The following is a 21227-nucleotide window of genomic DNA, read 5'->3' on the forward strand; positions in this document are numbered from 1 at the left end:
CGGTAGAAATAAGGAATATAGGCACATTTATAAGCAGGTGCACAGATGTGACAGTGGGAGTATTTGGAAGTTACCCGATTGCTTCAGTTTTCTCATTTAGTCAGCTGAAAGTAAAGATAGAAGAGGAAGTGTTGATAATCAAGAAGTATGAAATAGTGGCCTTAGAAGGTGTAGTAAAAAATTAACCAAGATAATACAGTATGATTGCTGGCACATTAAGGACCCACTTTAAGTTAACAATCCTTAATTTAAAATGAGACCTGCATCATGATTAGGTGTTTTTTCTCTAGATTCATTTATCCACTGAGTTAAATAGTAAGGACAACTATTTTTTGCTGTTAAAAAAAATAGTTTGTTACTTATAGGTCCCAAGAGGAGGGAGCCACATGGAGAAGCACTGGGATTGGCCACTGGCAGAGGGAGGGGGGGAACCATAGGTAAGAGTTTTTATTGTGGTTTTGGTGGGAAGGAACAGGTGAAGCAGGGTAGGCAGGTTTAGTATTGACTAGTTGGAATAATTTTAGTGGGTTCTGGGGCATAAGGGCCATATCTGGTTGACTAGTACCTGGCTACAGGATGATTAAGTAAGAATGTATAGTGGCCCAGAATGTGAGCGCCCAATAAGGAAGGAGGTTTGGGGTATGGATTGGTTGGTTCGTATTGGAAAATCATGCCCCTGGGGAGGGGAGGGTGCAACAAGGGAGACAGGAAGCCAAGGCAGAATGACTTAGGCATATCAGGTTGTCTAGAAAAAGTACATCAGGCCTGTGCGTGTAGGGTAGGTGTTAAAGCATCAAGTTTACAGCAGCTAGAAAATGGTTAATACACAGGTGCAGTTTCAAAATAAGAAGATAAATGGAATTAATCAAGGTTTTGGTTTTGCCAGCAAGTACAGTGAATTTAAAGGAGGAAAAGAGGGGGTGAGAGAGTGTAAGTAAGGAGTGATTATAATAATTAACTGGATTATTAATTATTCTTGAGTTCAGGAGAGAAGAGATTGCATAAGTGGGGATGATAAGGGAGTAAAACATGGTAGAATCAAGGTCTTGAAGGTTATGGTAGAGTTGAAGGATGGTTGAAGTTGGGGTTTGAGAAGGCGACTAAGCTGGAAAAATTGAAAGTGATGGTTGACCTTGCTAAGGACAAGGTCAAATGTATGACCATGGGAACAAGTAGCTGATATAGTAAAGAGGAAAAATAGAATGGATAGACTGTAGTTTGTAAGGATAGCAGGGCTAAGGTCAAGGGAGAAAGAAAATAAGAGTTGAAGGTAATGGTAAAAAAGTCATTCAATTGATGAACTGTGGATACTGGATTAAATAGTGAAAGAAGGGAAACTGAAAAGGCACTGATTAATTGATAGAAAATGGAAGAGCCAGGTAATTAGAGGTCTCAAGGAGGGTAAAGAATAGGAGAGTCATGTCACAGAAACCAGTTAGAGAAGTCAAGTTTAAGAAGAAGGGGGAATGGTCAACTGTTGTCAGATGCTACAAAGGTTAAGTCCTGGAAACAGTCCTTTGGATTTGACAATTTGAAGGACTAGGACTAGCTGATTTTAATGAAAGTTGTCTCTGCAGTAGGAGAGGAGAGAGTGGAATTAGATTGTAGTGAATTATGGAGCATAAGAGGAATAAGGACATAGGATTATTGACTGATATTTTAAGAAGTTAGACTGTGAAAGGAAGGAGAGATGTAGTAATAGATAGTGGAAGACATGGTTAAAGGAAGGATTTTATTTATTTGTTTATTTAGAACAAAACATTTTATTATCAGAATAAAAAGCTTTGTATAAAAGCATAACAGATCAAAAGCTCTTTACATTTATTGATTCAAGGTCCACTGAACAGGCACGGCTGTGGCCTGCAGATGCAAAGCAAAATGAACACACACACGCTTAGATTCTACCTCTACCGAACGATTTGATTCATGCCAAAACGGGGAGGGAGAGATGACACATGGACTCTACCTAGAAACTAAACTGGCAGAGAGGTCAAGTTAGCAAACTGTTGAAAGACACCCTTCTTCAAAAAGGGACTTCTCAGTGTTATAAAAGTGCTTCAAACCTGAATGTGAACCCTGTGCCTAGCTTATAATTTCTTTAAGAAAGCAAAAACTGCAAATAATTGTAGCCAAGTGTATCAATTTTCCATGCAACATATTCAAGAATTTATTTGAAATACGTTATGAACTGACATAAACTTGGCGAACTACAGTTATCCTGAAGTTTTATTCCATGAATTCAAATCGGCCTACTCCAGAAGCCTCCCCATCCCAATTCCCCAGGATGGCTTTTCTACAATGATTTCAAGCGTAGCACTGCCTGTGAACCTTCGGGTTGTGGCAGTGTGGGCCAGATGCACTTGGTGGAAGACATCAGCAGCAACTAAGCCTCAACTGCAGCAACTTGAATAATAAGCACGATACACGCAATATTCTCCTGAGAGGCCTCCAGAGTCATACACTCCACTTGCCAACAATCACCTAATTTTTCCAGTTGGTTTTAAGACTTTTGTGCCTTGATCCTGCTAAAAATGTTAACGGACACTGAATCAGACCCGGTGTTTTCATGTAAGCAAGTTAGAGAGCTAGTCTCTGGAATTCGATTGATGTAGTTAGTTAACACTACTACTGCATTTCTAAGTGCTTGGTTTTATAGGTGGATTCCAGGGCTATTTCAATACCAGTTAAACCAAACATGCTTTCATAAAATTGTCATTTAAAAAGGATTCCGAAACTAAATGATGGAGGAGAACCACTGGAAACAAGTGGGGGATGGCTTGGAGGGAGGGGAGAGGGGAAAAGCAAAGGAGGAACTGCAGGAGGGCAGAATACAGCTGACACTATACCTCTCTGATGCCCAGACATGCACGTCTAATGAGATCAACTCGATTTGCCTATAAGACAGATTGATGATCAGAATTCTTAACTCGGGTTTCAATCACATGACAAAATTGAAAACGTCAACAAGAAAGGTTTGTGAAGTGGAAGGCAGTTAGTGGATATTCCAGTTATTATGCTTGCATTTCAAACTCCTATTTTAGACTTTTCAAGTAAGCATGCACATTTCAAAAGCCATGGTACTTGGCTAAGTTACACAAGCACCCCAGCTGCACACCGCCTGTCTCTCTGCCAACAGAAGCTGCAGTTGCAGATCCCGTGACAGTGGGCAGTGCCAGTTTGGGGCTAGCAGAGCATCCCTGACGTCTTTACCTTTACGGTTTCAAAGGCAGGGCACTCAGAACTGGCCTCAAACACCCCAGCTCTCTGGGTTTCTGCAGTTTGTCTTGGTATCAATAGTTTTCAGGTGGCACTGATGACAAGTTGATCCCCATGAATGGTTATAGACCTCTCAAGAGTTGTTGCAGATGTTGTCCAATTCTTCCTCTGTGATTTCATCCAGCAGGCGAATTATATGGGAAAGAGTCACAGATCTGGGGTGACTTCAGGGCATGTCATCTTTCTTCATGTAGCCAGCCGTGGGCTAAGGAATGATTTTTAAATTGAAGAGATGACTGGAGCACAATTATATGCTTAAGGGAAAAAGATAAGAAACAAAATATAAGAGAATTATTGATGGAAAAAGAGTCCCTGAGATGGGAATTCCCTGGTAGTCCAGTGGTTGGGACTTGGTGCTTTCACTGCTGAGGGCTTGGGTTCGATCCCTGGTTGGGGATCTATGATCCCGCAAGATGTGGGGCATGGCCAAGAATTTTTTTTGAATAAAAAAGGAAAAGAGTCCCTAAGAAAGTAGTAACAGACAGGTTTCAGAGCACAGGTAGAAAGATTAGCCTTAGGTAAGATTAGCAAGTCTTGAACTGAAAGAGGAGGAAAGAAATAAGGATGGATTTAGATGAGTTTGTAGGATATGTAAGAAGAATATAATGAAGGTGGAGGAATAATTTAAGGAGAATTTATCTCATTGATCAGTTTGGTTTTCTTAGAAGTGTTGGCGATAAAGTCATTTAGAGACTGAAGGAAGGAGGATAGGGTATGATACTTTAAAAGGATGTAAATTTGACATAGTATGAATGGAATTCATTTAGTCATTTATTTAAAAAATACTAATAGTGCCCACAATATACTGGGTACTGCCTTGTGTGCTAGCCATATAGCAATGAACAAGACAAAGTTCTTGCCGTAAAGGTGCTTACGTTCTTATGGAGCAGTGGACAACAACAAAGGGTCAAGTAGTAATAAAGCCATGAAGAAAAATAAAACTTGAAAAGTCGATTGTTGTCATTTTAAAGTATTTTTGTCTGATCTTATTATGATTTGGAAAGTAAACATATTGTTTAAAATGTTTTCTTTGGAAACACACTGCTCTTTTTAATATAAGGGGTGATCATTCTGTCATAGAAGTCTACAGTACCACCAGAGTACTAGAATGAAAGAATGATTAGGTTTTTGTCTTAAGGAATTTAGGGAATCGATCCAAAAGTGAAATCATATTTTTTCCCACTGGATACAAATATTTTGATTCCAATTTCTCTTCTTGTTAAAAATTACTATGTAATCATTCAGGCAGGAACATGATATTCTTTCCCAGGTTTTATTACTCATGCTTCAATCTGCCTACATAACTGCACTCCACTCATTTGTGCTTACTATGTGTCAGGCATTTCCTAACCATAATATAGAAATTAATACATTTAATCCTCATAATAACCTGTGAGTTAGGTACTGTTATTATCCCCATCTTACAGATAAGGAAACTGAGACCCAGAGAAGTGTAGATTTTAATCTGACTGCCTGGGTTCAGATTTCAACTCTAGTAGGAATGTTTCCCTCTAAGCCTTTGTGATTTTATATAAAATAATGTTATAGCAACATCTTAGAATTATTGAGGAAAAAGTGACACAATGCTTGTAAACATTCTAGAACTGTGCTTATACATAATGAGCTCTCAAGTGGCTACTATTTTTTTCTTGTTTATATGGTTAGATTGTTTCCATGTTTCTAAATGAAAGTCTGCTTTTTTATTGTTGGCTACTTTTTCTTCAATTCTGGATCCTCTGTGTTATGTTTTCTTTTCTTGATACAGAAACACTGGCTTGCAGCCAAGGAGGTCTATTAGCTTTACTGGTCCAGCAAAAGGAGCTCAAATGAAAGGAGGATATGCTGGTGCAAACCAAAGCAGGATGGCTGTGTCAAAAACCATGGTGATTCTACCTGATGCAAAAACAGTAGAAAAAATGAATATTCCCTCCACAAAGACAGTCACACAGGTAGTATTCTTTAGAATTCTGAGTTTGTTTGAAAATGACACTGGGAAGAACTTGATTGAAATGTTAAAGGTAGAAAGTATGCTGCTTTGAAACAATAACTTCTAATACAGTACAGGCATATCTCGGAAATATTGCAGGTTCAGTTCTAGGCCCCTGGAATAATGCAAATATCACAATAAAGTGGGTCACATGAATATAAAAATTGTGGCTTCCCAGGGCATATAAAAATTATGTTTATGTTATACTGTAGTGTATTAAGTGTGCAATAACATTATGTCTAAAAATTCCAATGTAGATGACTTAATTAGAAAAACTTTATTGCTAAAAAATGGTAACCATCCTCTGAGCCTTCAGCAAGTCATAGTAACATCAAAGATCACTGTCACAGACTACCATAACAAATATAATAATAATTTTTAAAAAGTTGAAATATTGCAAGAATTACCAAAATATGACCCAGAGACTCAAAATGAGCAAATGCTGTTGGAAAAATGGTGTCAGTAGACTTGCTGGATGCAGGGTGGTCACAGCCTTCAATTTGTAAAAAACACAATATTTGTGAAGTGCAGTAAAGTGAAGCACAATAGTCTTTACCATGAGCATAATATTGGCAGTTGGCTCCTATAACTCATTATTGGTAATAAGAACAGTAGAGTGGAATGAAGAAAGTCTATTCATGACCTTTGGAACTAGTTAGTCAGCTCAGGCTGCTACAATAAAGTACTGTAGACTGGGTAGCTTATAAACAAATTTATTTCTTATAGTTCTAGAGTCTAGAAGCCCAAGATTAGGGTGCCAAATGGTCAGGTACTGGTGAGGACCCTCTTCCAGGTTGCAGGCTACCAACTTTCATTGTATCCTCACATGGGGGAAAGAGATTTAGCTAGCTTCCTAGCCTCTTTTTATAAAGGCAATAATCTCATTCCTGAGGGCACTACCTTCATGACCTAATTACCTCTGAAGGAGTCCACCTCCCAACACCATCACATTGGAATTAGGGTTCCAGCATGTGAATCTGGGGGGTACACAAACATTCAGTCCATAAGAATTATATACATATTACATGTACATTATATACATTGTGTATACATTATACATGTGTAGTACATACATATTACATAGTATTAGCAACATTATGTAAAAGGTATAATGCATCATGACCAAGTGGGGATAATGTATGCAAGATTGTTCCAATATTCAAAAGTCAGTACTACTTGTCATATTAGTAGACTGAAAAAACAAACAAACATGATATCACAACAGATGAAAAGCATTTGAAAAATTCAGTGTCCATTATTGATTGAAAAAAATTAAAACGAAACAAAAAAACCCTTTCAACTAACTTGAAAGAGAAAGGATTTCCTCAGGAGCATTCTGAAGAACCTACAGTTAACATCATACTCAATCACGAAAGGCTGAAAGCTTTCCCCCTAAGATCAGGAGCAAGACATGGATGCCAACTTTCATCACTTCTGTTCAGTGTAGCAGTGGGTGTCCTAGCCAGAGTGATTAGGCAAGAAAAAGAAATATAAGTTATCCAAAGTAGAAAGGAAGAAGCAAAATTATCTCAGTTCACAGATGACATAATATTATATGTACAAAACCTAAAGATTCCACATTTAAAAAATCGTTAGAACTAATCAATTCAGCAAATTTGTAGGATAGAAAATTAACACACAAAAATCAGTTGTTTCTATACACTAGCAATGAACAATTCAAAAAGAAAATTAAAAAAAAATTTGTTTACAATAGCATCAAAAAGAATGAAATACTTAGAAATAAACTTAACTAAGGTGTTGAGAGACGTACACTGGTAACTACAAAAATTGCTGAAAGAAATGAAAGAAGACAACAATAAATTAGAAAATATCCTTTGATCATAGACTTAATATTGTTAAGATGTCAATACTGTCAAAAGCAATCCACAGATTCGATGCAAATCCCTGTCAAAATCCCAGTGACATTTTTTGGAGAAATTAAAAAATCCATCCTAAAATTCATATGGACTATCAAGGGAGCCCAAATAGCCAAAACAATCTTGAAAAAGAACAAAGTTGGAGGTCTCATACTTCCTGATTTAAAAACTTATTTCATAGCTGCATTAATGAACACAGTGTAGTACTGTACTAGCATAAAGACAGACATATAGGTCAATGAAATAATATTGAGCCTAGAAATAAACCCTCACGATAAGGATACCAAGACCATGCAATGGTGTCTTTTCAACAAAGGTATAGGAAAAACTGGATACCTACATACAAGAGAATGAAGTAGGACACTTACCTTACATGTGCAAAAATAACTCAAAATATATTGAAGACCTAAAGGTGAGAGCTAAAGCTATAAAACTCTTAGAAGAAAATATAAGGGAAAAGCTTTTTGACATTGGATTTGGCAATGATTTCTTAGATATGATATCAAAAGCATACACAGCAAAAGAGAAAATAGATATATTGGACTACATAAAGCATTAGAAACTTCTGTGCATCAAGGGACACAACAACAGAGTGAAAGGCAATCCATGAGATGAGGAAAAAATATTAGAAAATCATATATTTGAAAACGAGTTAATATCCAGAATATATAAAGAACTGCAACTCAACAACAAACAGCCTAAGTTTATTGTATGTCAATTTTATCTCAATAAAAGTTCTTAAAGAAAAAACACAAACAAAAAACAACAAACAGCCTAATTAAAAAATGGACAAAGAACTTGAACAAATATTTTTCCAAAGGAGATATACAAATGGTTGACAGCACATGAAGAAGTGCTCAACATCACACCAATAATCATTAGGGAAATGTAGATCAGAACCACAATAAGATACCAGCTCACACCAATTAGGATGGCACTATGAAAAATTCCCAACAATAACAGAAAATACCAAGTGTTGGTGAGAATATAGAGAAATCAGAACCTTTGTGCACTGTTGGTAGGACTGTAAAATAGTGCAGCTGCTATGGAAACAGTATTACCGCTCCTCAAAAATTTTAAAATAGAATTACCATATCATCCAGCAATTCCATTTCTTGGTCTATACCTAAAAGAATCAAAAGCAGAGACTTGAACAAATATTTGTACAGCTGTGTTCATAGCAGCATTATTCATAATAGCTAAAAGGTGGAAGCAACCAAAGTTTTCATCAACAGATGAATGAATAAGCAAAGAGTGTGTGTGTATGTGTATACCTTTAGAAAGAAGGAAATTTCAACACATAATACAACATGGATGAGCCTTGAAGATATCATACTAAGTGCAATAAACCAACCACAGAAGGACAAAGACTGTATGACTACTTCTCTAAGATACCTAGAGTAGTTAAATTCATAGAGACAGAAAGTAAAATGGCCGCCAGGGAAAGAGTAAAGAGGAGTAAAAGAGTTCTGGAGATGGATGGTGGGGGCAACTGCACAGCAGTGTGAAAATACTTAATGCCTTGAACACTTAAATATGGTTAAGATGAAAAATATATGCATTTTACCATAATAACCCCTGGAGAGGAGCTCTACCTTGAGTGTGGCACTTGAGAATACTGGGACCTTCCCCTGGTCCATGAGATCATGTTCCATGTCAGGAGAGGCAAGCTGAGAAGACCTCAGGCTACTGCCCTGTCCCCTCTGTGGAGCACTCAACACCTAGAGTGAGGTTGTGACTCATTCAGAGAAACTTACCATTGTCTCCACTGTCAACCCCAAAGATCTGGTGCAGAGATATTATCTGAGGGGGAGAAGCAAGCGGTACAACAGATAGTTCTTTAATATCCTCCATAAGGAACTAATTTTATTTGCAGTGGAGCATGGAGAAATTTAAACCTAAGACCTCAAAAACAGTGGAGGTACTGGTTAAAGGCAATTTGGAAGAGATTAATCTAATGAAGATATGCCCTACACTGTAGGCTAGCCAGTTTATAGGGAAACAGGGAATAAGGCAGCTCCTTATCAAGAGAAGCCTTCCTGTAGTGACAATAAATATTGAACATTGGCATCAGAAATTTCCCTGGGGACTTCCTAGGTGGCACAGTGTTTAAGAATCTGCCTGCCAATGCAGGGGACATGGGTTTGATCCCTGCTCCAGGAAGATTCCACATGCTGCAGAGCAACTAAGCCCATGAGCCACAACTATTGAAGCCCATGTGCCTGAAGCCCATGCTCCACAACAAGAGAAGCCACAGCAATGAGGAGCCCATACACCACAATGAAGAGTAGCCCCTACTCGTTGCAACTAGACAAAGCCCATGTGCAGCAACAAAGACCCAACACAGCCGATAAATAAATAAATAAATAAATTAATTAATTAATTAATTAATTTTAAAAAAAGGAAAAGAAACTTCCCTGGAAGGAGCCACAATTTGATTGTATTAGTCTGTAGAGAATTTATGCCCCAGGGCATTGTTGAAAACAATAGAGCAATCAACTAGCAATTAGTGAAGTTAACAGCTGAGTGTGGTTAGAGTAAGAGTGGAAGAGAGCCCTCCAGTACTTCTGTCATTGCAGGATGGCTATGGGCATACCCAAAGCTGCATCTCCCTGAGGAGCAGCATTAGTGTGTTAATGGTACTGCAGGGTAGGTGTTGGGGGCACATTAGTTTCCCAGGAGTACCTTTACAAAGTACACACAACTGTATGACCTCAAACAATAGAAATTTATTGTCTCACAGTTTTGGAGGCTAGAAGTTTGAAATCAAGATGTTAGCAGGGGCAAGCGCCCTCTGAATGTTCTAGGGAAGGATCTGTTTCTCTCCTAGATTCTGATAGCCCCAAACACTCCTTGGCTTGTAGATCCATCACTCTAATTCTCTATCTGTACATTGTGTTCTCCCCATTATCTTCACAGTATCTTCCCTCTGTGTGTCTGTGTCCAAATTTCCCCCTTTTATAAGGACATCAGTCATAGTGGATTATGGCTCACCCTAATGATCTCATGTTAACTTGGTTAAATCTGCAAAGACTGTATTTCCACAATCTGAGGTACTGGGGGTTAGGACTTCAACATATCTTCTTTTCGGGGACACTGTTCAACCTGCAATGGGAAAACAGACCTCACTAAAATAATCCAGGTTATCACTAAACAAAATATAAACAACAGCAATAATAAGCTCTAGGGAGAAGGGAAGTTCCAGTACCCAGAGTTGCTACAAGATATTATCTAAAATCTCTGATTTCCAACAAAAATTTATGGAACATGCAAAGAAATAGGAAAGTATGATCCATACTCAAAAAAAAAAGGCAACAGTAGCTGTCTGTGGGAGGAAGCAGATGTCAAATTTAACAGAAAGAGATTTAAAAGAAGCCATTATAAATATCTTCATGAAATTACAGAAACTATGCTTTAAAGAAGTAAAAGAAGGTATGAGGATCATATTACATGAAATATCAATAGACAGAAATTATAAAAAAGAACCAAATGGAAATTTTGGAGCTGAAAAGTACAATAATTGAAACTAAAATTTCACTACAAGAGCTCGACAATAGATTTTAACTGACAGAAGGAAGAATTAGCAAACTTAAAGATAGATCAATAGAGATTATTCAAACCAAACAGTGGGAAAAAAAGAATGAAGAAAAATAAATAGAGCCTCAGAGAAATATGGGACACCATCAAACACACCAACATATGCATACTGGGAGTAACAGAAGGAGAAGAAACAGGAAAGGAAAGGAAAAATTATTCAAAGAGATAATGGCTAAAAACACCCCAAATTTAATGAAAAACAATACCCTACACATCCAGGAAGCCCAGTGAATTCCAAGAATGAATGAATGCAGACATATTATAATAAAAATGCTGAAAGTCAAAGAAGAAAATCTTAAAAGCAGCATGAGAAAAACAGCGCGTCACTTATAAGAGAACCCTAATAAGATTAATAGATAACTTTTCATCAGAAACAATGAGGCCAGAAGGCAGAAGAGAAGAAGTTTGAAGTTATCAAAGAAAAAGCTCAACAAAGAATGTTATATCCAGTAAATCTGTCATTCTAAAATGAAGATGAAATGAGTTTCCAAGATAAACAAAAACTGAAAAGATTTATTGCTTGCAGACCCACCTTGCAGGAAATACTAAAGGAAGTTCTTCAGCTTGAAAGCAAGTAACCTCAGATAGTAATTCATATCCACACAAAGAACATCAGTAAATATAATTATGTAATTATAAAAACTATCATATTATGTAATTAATGCAACTATTAGTGCAGTTCCTCCCTTCTTCCCTCTTAACTGATTTGAAAAACAATTATATAAAATAACATGTATATAATGTATTAGTGGATCCATGACATAGAAATGTAATATGTGCGTAATATATTTGACAGTAATAGCACAAAAGATGTGGATGGGAACAAAGCTGTAATGGGCTAAAGAAATAAAGACAAAATGAAAATTAATAATTATAACACTTTTGTTGTATTTTGTAACATTAATAGAGGTAATTTATATAAAAATAATACCACAAAAGGGGGAAATAGTGAATAGAGCTATATAAGAATAATTTTTCAATATATTAATGGAATTAAGCTAATATAAATCTAAAGCTAATTTTGACCAGATGTGTATGGTAAACCTAGAACAACCATTTATAAAAACCTCAAAAGTATAATGGAAAAAAATCATTAAAAAATTAAAATGCTACCTTAGAAAATATTCACTCAGTGCAGAAAAAAGTAATGAAGAATGAATAGAGGACAAAAAAGACATGAGACATAGGGAACACATAAATTAAATAGGGAGATGTAAATCCAACTATATCAAGAAAACATTAAATGTAGATGGCTTAAACAATCCAAACAAGGGGCATAGATTATCAGACTGGATTAAAAAATATGATCCAATGATAGGCTGTCTACAGGAGACACAATTAGTTTCAGTATTAATTTCAGACCAATATCTCTTATGAATGTGGGTGCAAATGAATGTGGGTCCTGAACAAAATTCTAGCAAACCAAGTCTATAACATGTAAAAAGGATTATATGCCTTGAGTTCATTAGTTTGCTAAGGCTGCCATAACATAATATCACAGACTGGATGGCTTAGAGAATGTCCTAACCTACTCTTCTTTTAGGGACACTACTCAGATTAGATTAGGACTCACCTTAATGGCCTCTTTTTAACTTAATTATCGCTTTAATGTCCTTATCACTAAATATAGTCACATTTAGAGGTCCCAGGGGTTAGGGCCTCAACATACAAATTTTTTGATGGGGAGAGACAATTCAGCACATAATTACGAAGTGGGATTTATCCCAGGGATGCAAAGTACTTTAACATCTAAAAATCAATGTAATACATCTCATATCAGTAGAATAAAAAGCAATAATCATCTCAATAGATCCAGAAAAAGCACTTTTCAAAATCCAACATCCTTTCATGATAAAAACACTTAATGAACTAGGAATAGAGGGAATTCCTCAACTTGATAAAGGACATTTATGAAAAACCCACTAACAATTTAATCATGCAACTGGATGCTTTCCCTTTGATATCAGGAACAAGACAAAAATTTTTTGTCACTTCTATTCAATGATGTACTAGAGGTTCTAGGTAGGGCAAGTAGGAGAAGAAATAAAAAAGGAAACCTGAGTGGAAAGGAAAAGATAAATCTCTATTTGCAGATGACATAATGTTATGTATAGAAACTCCTAAGAAATACACTAAAAAACCATTAAAACTAGGGAATTCATGAAACTAGATATCAATTACAGGAAAAAAACTGCAAAAAATACAAACACATGGAGGCTAAACAATTCACTCTTAAACAACCAAGAAATCACTAAAGAAATCAAAAAGGAAATCAAAAAATATTTAGAAACAAACGACAATGAAAACACAACAACCCAAAACCTATGGGACACAGCAAAAGCAGTTCTAAGAGGGAAGTTTATAGGAATATAGTCCTACCTTAAGAAACAAGAAAATTATTGAATAAACAACCTAACCTTACACCTAAAACATTAGAAAAAGAAGAACAAAGAAACCGCAAAGTGAGCAGAAGGAAAGAAATCATAAAGATCAGATCAGAAATAAATGAAAAAGAAAGGAAGGAAACAATAACAAAGATCAATGAAACTAAAAGCTGGTTCTTTGAGATTAACAAAATTGATAAACCATTAGCCAGACTCATCAAGAAAAAAAGGGAGACGATACAAATCAACAGAATTAGAAATGAAAAAGGAGAAGTAACAATGGACACCACAGAAATACAAAAGATCATGAGAGACTACTACAAGCAACTATATGCCAATAAATTGGATAACCTGGAAGAAATGGATAAATTCTTAGAAAAATACAATCTTCCAAGACTGAACCAGGAAGAAATAGAAACTATGAACAGACCAATCACAAGTACAGAAATTGAGGCAGTGATTAAAAATCTCCCAACACACAAAAGCCCAGGGCCAGATGGATTCACAAGTGAATTCTATCAAACATTTAGAGAAGAGCCGACACCTATCCTTCTCAAACTCTTCCAAAATATTGCAGAAGGCGGAACACTCCCAAACTCATTCTACGAGGCCAGCATCACCCTGATACCAAAACCAGGCAAAGATATCACAAAAAAAGATAATTACAGACCAATATCACTGATGAATACAGATGCAAAAATCCTCAACAAAATACTAGCTAACAGACTCCAACAGCACAGTAAAAAAATCATACACCATGATCAAGTGGGGTTTATCCCTGGGATGCAAGGATTCTTCAATATATGCAAATCAATCAATGTGATTCATCATATCAACAAATTGAAGGATAAAAACCATATGATCATCTCAATACATGCAGAAAAAGCTTTTAACAAAGTTCAACATCCATTTATGATAAAAGCTCTCCATAAAATGGGCATAGAAGGAAATTACCTCAACACAATAAAAGCCATATATGAGAAACCAAAAGCCAACATCGTGCTAAATGGGGAAAAACTGAAAGAATTCCCTCTAAGAACAGGAACAAGACAAGGGTGTCCACTCTCACCATTATTATTCAGCATAGTTTTGGAAGTTTTAGCCACAGCAATCAGAGAAGAAAAAGAAATCAAAGGAATCCAAATTGGAAAAGAAGAAGTCAAATTGTCACTCTTTGCAGATGACATGATATTATACATCGAAAACCCTAAAGACTCTACCAGAAAACTGCTAGCACTAATTGATGAGTTTTGTAAAGTAGCAGGATACAAAATTAATGCACAGAAATCTCTTGCATTCCTATACACTAACAACAGAAGAGCAGAAAGAGAAATTAAGGAAACTCTCCCATTCACCACTGCAACCAAAAGAATAAAATACCTAGGAATAAACCTGCCTAAGGAGGCAAAAGATCTGTATGCAGAAAACTTTAAGACACTGATGAAAGAAATCAAAGACGACACAAACAGATGGAAGGACATACCATGTTCCTGGATTGGAAGAATCAACATCGTGAAAATGACTGTACTACCCAAAGCAGTATACAGATTCAATGCAATCCATATCAAATTACCAATGGCAGATTTCACAGAACTAGAGCAAGAAATCTTACGATTTGTATGGAAATGCAAAAGACCCCGAATAGCCAAAGCAATCTTGAGAAGGAAAAATGGAGTTAGTGGAATCAGGCTTCCTGACTTCAAACTATACTACAAGGCCATAGTGATCAAGACAGTATGGAACTGGCACAAAAATAGAAAGGAAGATCAATGGAACAGAGTAGAGAACCCAGAGGTAAACCCAAACACATATGGGCACCTTATCTTTGACGAAGGAGGCAAGAATTTACAATGGAAAAAAGACAGCCTCTTCAATAAGTGGTGCTGGGAAAATTGGACAGCAACATGTCAAAGAATGAAATTAGAACACTTCCTAACACCATACACAAAAATAAACTCCAAATGGATTAAAGACCTACATGTAAGGCCAGACACTATAAAACTCCTAGAGGAAAACATAGGCAGAACACTCTATGACATCCATCAAAGCAAGATCCTTTTTGACCCACCTCCTAGAATCAGGGAAATAAAATCAAGAATAAGCAAATGGGACCTCATGAAACTTAAAAGCTTTTGCACAGCAAAAGAAATGATAAACAAGACTAGAAGGCAACCCTCAGAATGGGAAAAAATAATTGCCTATGAAACAACAGACAAAGAATTAACCTCCAAAATATACAAGCAGCTCATGCAGCTTCATACCAAAAAAGCAAATAACCCAATCCACAAATGGGCAGAAGACCTAAATAGACATTTCTCCAAAGAAGACATACAGATGGCCAACAAACACATGAAAAGATGCTCAACATCACTCATCATCAGAGAAATGCAAGTCAAAGCCACAATGAGGTATCTCCTCACACTGATCAGAATGGCCATCATCACAAAATCTGGAAACAACAAATGTTGGAGAGGGTGTGGAGAAAAGGGAACTCTCCTGCACTGTTGGTGGGAATGTAAGTTGGTACAGCCACTATGGAAAACAATTTGGAGGCTCCTTTAAAAACTACAAATAGAACTACCATATGATCCAGTCATCCTACTCCTGGGCATATACCCAGAGAAAACCATAATCCTAAAAGAAACATGTACCATAATGTTTATTGCAGCACTATTTACAATAGCCAGGACATGGAAGCAACCTTAATGCCCATTAACAAATGAATGGAAAAAGATGTGGCATATATATACAATGGAATATTACTCAGCTATAAAAAGGGATGAGATGGAGCTATATGTAATGAGGTGGAAAGACCTAGAGCCTGTCATACAGAGTGAAGTAAGTCAGAAAGAGAAAGACAAATATTGTATGCTAACTCACATATATGGAATCTAAAAATGGTACTGATGAACTCAGTGACAAGACAAGCACAAGGACGCAGATGCAGAGAATGGACTGGAGAACTCGAGGTTTGGGGGGGGCGGGGGGGTGAAGGGGAAGCTGAGACGAAGTGAGAGAGTAGCATACACATATATATACTACCAACTGTAAAATAGATAGCCAGTGGGAAGCTGTTGTATATCAAAGGGAGTTCAACTCGAGGATGGAAGATGCCTTAGAGGACTGGGACGGGGGGGGGGACTCGAGGGAGGGTGGGGGGGGGAGTCGAGGGAGGGAGGGAATACGGGGATATGTGTATAAAAACAGATGATTGAACTTGGTGTACCCCCCCAAAAATAATAAATAAATAAATAAAATTAAAAAAAAAAAAAAAGCTATGCGAGTGCTATGCCTATAGTTAAGGCCCAATGTATTAGAAGGCTCAGAGCTTTCTCTGCAACCACAAACCAATAATGATGTCGTCATATTCAGTGCTGCTGAATTGGCACAAACTGACCTCTTTTTCTCTCTAGGAAAATAATCCTTCAGAGAAAAATGAAGCATCTTTTATATGGAACACTATGACCCTGATGTATATTATAGGTCTTGGAATCAAGATCATTACGACCTTATATTTGATGGCCAGTATAGTAATGCTAGGCATTAGAGGCTCAGGGTTTCTAGCTCAATTTGTTCTTGCAAAGTAAAAGTGAAGTCAAAATCCTGAGCTCAATTGCCACATGGGGCAAATTAACTTGGCTGTTTTTCATAGTGATAGACTTTACAGTTCATCTTAGCCAATTCTCTTGAAAATGTGAGCTGACCAACACAAGCAAGGATAGACAGTGGCCTGCCCAGTATAGACTCATCTTCAAAATTATTAAAGCTTTAGGATAAATTAGGAGTTTGGGATTAAAATATATACACTATACACTACTATATATAAAATAATTAACCAGCAAGGACTTACTGTGTAGCACAGGGAACTATACTCAATATCTTGTAATAACCTATAATGGAAGAGAATGTAAAAGAAGAATATATAGATAGAGATAGAAATATATATATGTGTGTATATATATCTGAATCACTTTGCTGTACACCTAACACAACATTGAAAATCAACTACATTTCAATAAAATTTTTTTAAAAAATTAAACAAACAAACAAACAAACAAAACTAGGGAATTGCCTGGCAGTCTAGTGGTTAGGACTCAGCGCTCTCACTGAGTGAGGTGGCCTGGGTTCAATCCTTGGGTGGGGAACTAAGATTCTGCAAGCCATGGCATGGCCAAAACAAACAACCCCACCCCCCCCAACCCAACAACCTATTAAAACTAATGAATGGGTTCTGTTAGATTGCAGGATACATGATCAGTATACAAATAAATTGTATTTTTTACACTTGCAATAAACAATTTGAAAATTAAAATAAGAAAACAATTTCTTTCACAATAACATCAAAAACAATAAAATACTTAGGAATATATTTAATAATAGAATGACATCTTAAGCTCCCCAAACTGTAAAACATTATTGAATGAAATTAAAGATGATCTAAATAAATGGAAGCATCCAAAATTTATGAATTGGAAGACTTACCATTATCGAGATGGTGATACTCCCTAATCTGATCTAGAGACTCAACACAATCCTTATCAGAATCCCAGCAGACTTCTTTGTGCAAATTAACAATTGATTCTAAAATTCATATGGAGGGACTTCCCTGGTGGCCAAGTGGTTAAAATCCACCTGCCAATGCAGGGCACATGGGCTTGATCCCTGGGCCAGGAAGATCCCACATGCTGTGGAGCAACTAAGCCCGTAGGCCACAACTACTGATCCTGCACTGTTGAGCCTGGGAGCCACAACTACTGGAGCCCTCATGCTGCAACTACTGAAGCTTGCCCGTCTAGAGCCCATGCTCCACAGCAAGAGAAGCCACCACACTGAGAAGCCCACACACTCAATAAAGAGTAGCCCCCGCTCCCACAACTAGAGAAAGCCCGCACACAGAAATGAAGACAAACGCAGCCAAAAAAAAATACACACGTGCACACACACACACACACATATGGAATTGCAAGGAATCAAAAATAGCCAAAATAATCCTGAAAAAGGAGAATAAAGTAGGCAGACTCACACTTCCCAATTTTGAAATTTACTACAAAGCAACAGAAATCAAGATAGTGTGGTATTGATTGGCACAAGGATAGACATACAGATCAGTGGAATATACAAATCAGAATTCAGAGTCTGGAAACGAACTCATTACATCTATGGTGAACTGATTTTTGATAAGGATACCATGACCATTTAAGAGGGAAAGGATAGTCTTCAACAAATGGTGCTGGGATGACTGGATAGCCACATATAAAAGAATGAAGTTGTAAAAGACATGTATGTAAAAGTTAAAACTAAAAAACTCTTAGAAGAAAACAGAGTGGTAAATCTTCATGACCTTGGATTTGGCAAAGGATTCTCAGATATGACACAAAAAATATGAACAAGAGAAAAAAAACGAGATGAATTGGACTTTGCCAAAATTAAAAATGTTTGTGCTTTGAAGAACATAATCAAGAAAGTAAAAAGTCAACCCACAGAATGGGAGAAAATATTTGCAAGCGGTATATCTGTTAAGGGATTTGTATCTGAAGTATATAAATAATTACAAATCAATAATAAAAAAGACAAAAATATCCAATTAAAAATTGGGCAAGGGATTTGAATACTCATTTCTCCAAAGAAGATATACAAATGGTCAAAAAGCACATGGAAAGATACTTGACATCAATAGTCATCAGAGGAACGCAAATCAAAACCACAATGAACAAGAGTGTAAAGCAATTATATTCCAATAACGAACTTAAAAAAAAAAAACCCCACAATGAGATCTTTACTTCATACTCACTAGAATGGATAGAATCAAAGAGTCTGATGACAAGTGTTGGCAAGGATATCAAGAAATCAGAATACTACTGATAGGAATGTAAAATGGTCCTGCCACTTTGGAAAACAGTCTGGTAGTACTTCAGAAGTTTAAACATATGGTTACCATGTGACCCAGCAATTCTACCTCTAGAGATATACACCCAAGAGAAATTAAGATGTATTTCCAACCCAGAAACTTGTATGTGAATGTTTATATTAGTATTATTCATAATAGCTAGAAAGTGGGAACAACCCAAATGTCCATCAATGGACAAATGGCTAAACAAAATGTGGTATATTCACACAGTAGAACATTATTCAACCACAAAAGGGAATGAAGTACTGATGCATGCAACAACTTGAAACCATTACGCTAAATGAAAAAAGCCAATCACAAAATACCACGCACTATGTGATTCCACTCACATGAAAGTCCAGAACAGGGAAATCTATAGAGACATGAAATATATTAGTGGTTGTCTAGGATTGGGAGGAAGACAATGGTTAGAGGATCAAAGTTAAAGGATACAGAGTTTCTTCTTGAGGTGATAAAAAAGTTCTAAAATTAACTGTGGTGATGGTTGCTCATATCTGTGAATACACCAAAAACCACTGACTTATACACTTTAAAAGCTATCTAAAAAGATAATTATTGCAGATTGTGTGTAACTTTATGCCAATTTTAAATTTTGAAAAATTTGAAAATGGATATAAAATAGAAAAATTCCTTAGAAACTTACATTTTACCGAGACAAAAATGAAAATTGGAAGCTATTAAAGAAATTAATATGAGTAATTTAAAAATCTTTCTTCAAAGATAATTCCAGGCCCAGATGGTTTCACTAGTGATATATGCCAAACACATAAGGACAAAAACAGAACAAGAAAAGTGGGGGGCTTCCTAGGTGGTTCAGTGGCTGAGAATCTACCTGCCAATGCAGGGGACACGGGTTTGATCCCTGCTCCAGGAAGATCCCACATGCCGTGGAGCAACTAAGCCCGTGAGCCACAACTATTGAGCCCATGTGCTGCAGCTACTGAAGTCCACACACCTAGAGCTCCACAACAAGAGAAGCCACGGCAATGAGGAGCCCATGCACCACAACGAAGAGTAGCCCCTACTCACCACAACTAAAAAGAAAGCCTGCACACAGCAAAAAAGACCCAACACAGCCAATAAAATAAATAAATAAATAAATTTATAAAAAAAGAAAAGTGGGTATACTCCAGAACTCATTTTATGAGGCTTGAATTATCTTGATATCAAAAACTGACTACAATAGTATGAGAAAGAAGCAAGTCAATCTCACTTGCAAACATAGATGGAGAAATACTCAATAAAATATTAACAAAATTTAATAACAACAAAAGAGATAATACATCATGAGGGAGCTGCATTTATACCAAGAAATTAAGAACGGTTTAACATTTAAAAATCCATCTGTGTAATTAACCACATTCATATATAGCTTAAAGGAAAAAAGCATATGATCATCTCAATACAGATAGAAAGTGATAAGATTAAAGTTTTATTCATCATTTAAAAGATTGTTATGAAACTGACAATCACAAGGAACTTCCTTAATCAGATTTATAAAATCCTACAGCAATGATCATATTTAATGGTAAAGCATTTCTAAGAAGGATCCACCTCTATGCAACATTCTTGGAAGTCTTAGCCATTTCAGTATGGCAAGAAAAAGAAATGAAAAGTAGAAGAATTGGAAAGGAAGAAACAAAATGTTGAATGCTTGTAGATGACACAATTATCTACGTATACAATTTTAAGTCACCTGTTAATAATTATCATATTAATAAGAGTTTAAGAACATAAGAAGTTTATTGGATATCAAAAAAACAACCAAAAGCAATTATATGTTTATATATCAGTAACACGTTTCAAAAATTACATATTTTTTTATGATACAATTTGTAATAGTACTAAAATGTTTAAGTGCTTGTGAATAAATATAACAAAGATGCACATACCTATACTTTAAAAACTGTAAAATCTTACTGGGAGGGACTTTCCTAGTGGTCCAGTGGGTGAGACTCTGCACTCCCAATGCAGGGGGCTGGGGTTCCATCCCTGGTCGGTGAATTAGATCCCACATATGCACCGCAGCTAACAGTTCAGATGTCACAACCGAGAGTCCTCATGCCACAATGAAGATCCTGCATGCTGTAACTAAGACCTGGTGCAGCCTAAATAAATAAATAAAATTTTACTGGGAGACATTAAAAGAAGACCCAAACAAATGGAGAGATAGAATGTTTATGCATAGAGTCATTATT

At 36.5% G+C, this 21227-nt stretch overlaps 1 protein-coding gene across 1 annotated transcript in view; it reads left to right on the plus strand.

Annotated features, from left to right (window-relative positions):
- The window catches only part of DNAI4 (dynein axonemal intermediate chain 4), a 123672-nt gene that overhangs the window by 9183 nt on the left and 93262 nt on the right, over window positions 1-21227 (plus strand). Inside the window, 1 exon segment of the mRNA XM_057717036.1 lies at window positions 5042-5225. Coding sequence (XP_057573019.1) covers window positions 5042-5225 — 184 coding nt within the window.

The sequence above is a fragment of the Hippopotamus amphibius genome, chromosome 1, assembly GCF_030028045.1.
Source record: "Hippopotamus amphibius kiboko isolate mHipAmp2 chromosome 1, mHipAmp2.hap2, whole genome shotgun sequence".
Classification (NCBI taxonomy): domain Eukaryota; kingdom Metazoa; phylum Chordata; class Mammalia; order Artiodactyla; family Hippopotamidae; genus Hippopotamus; species Hippopotamus amphibius.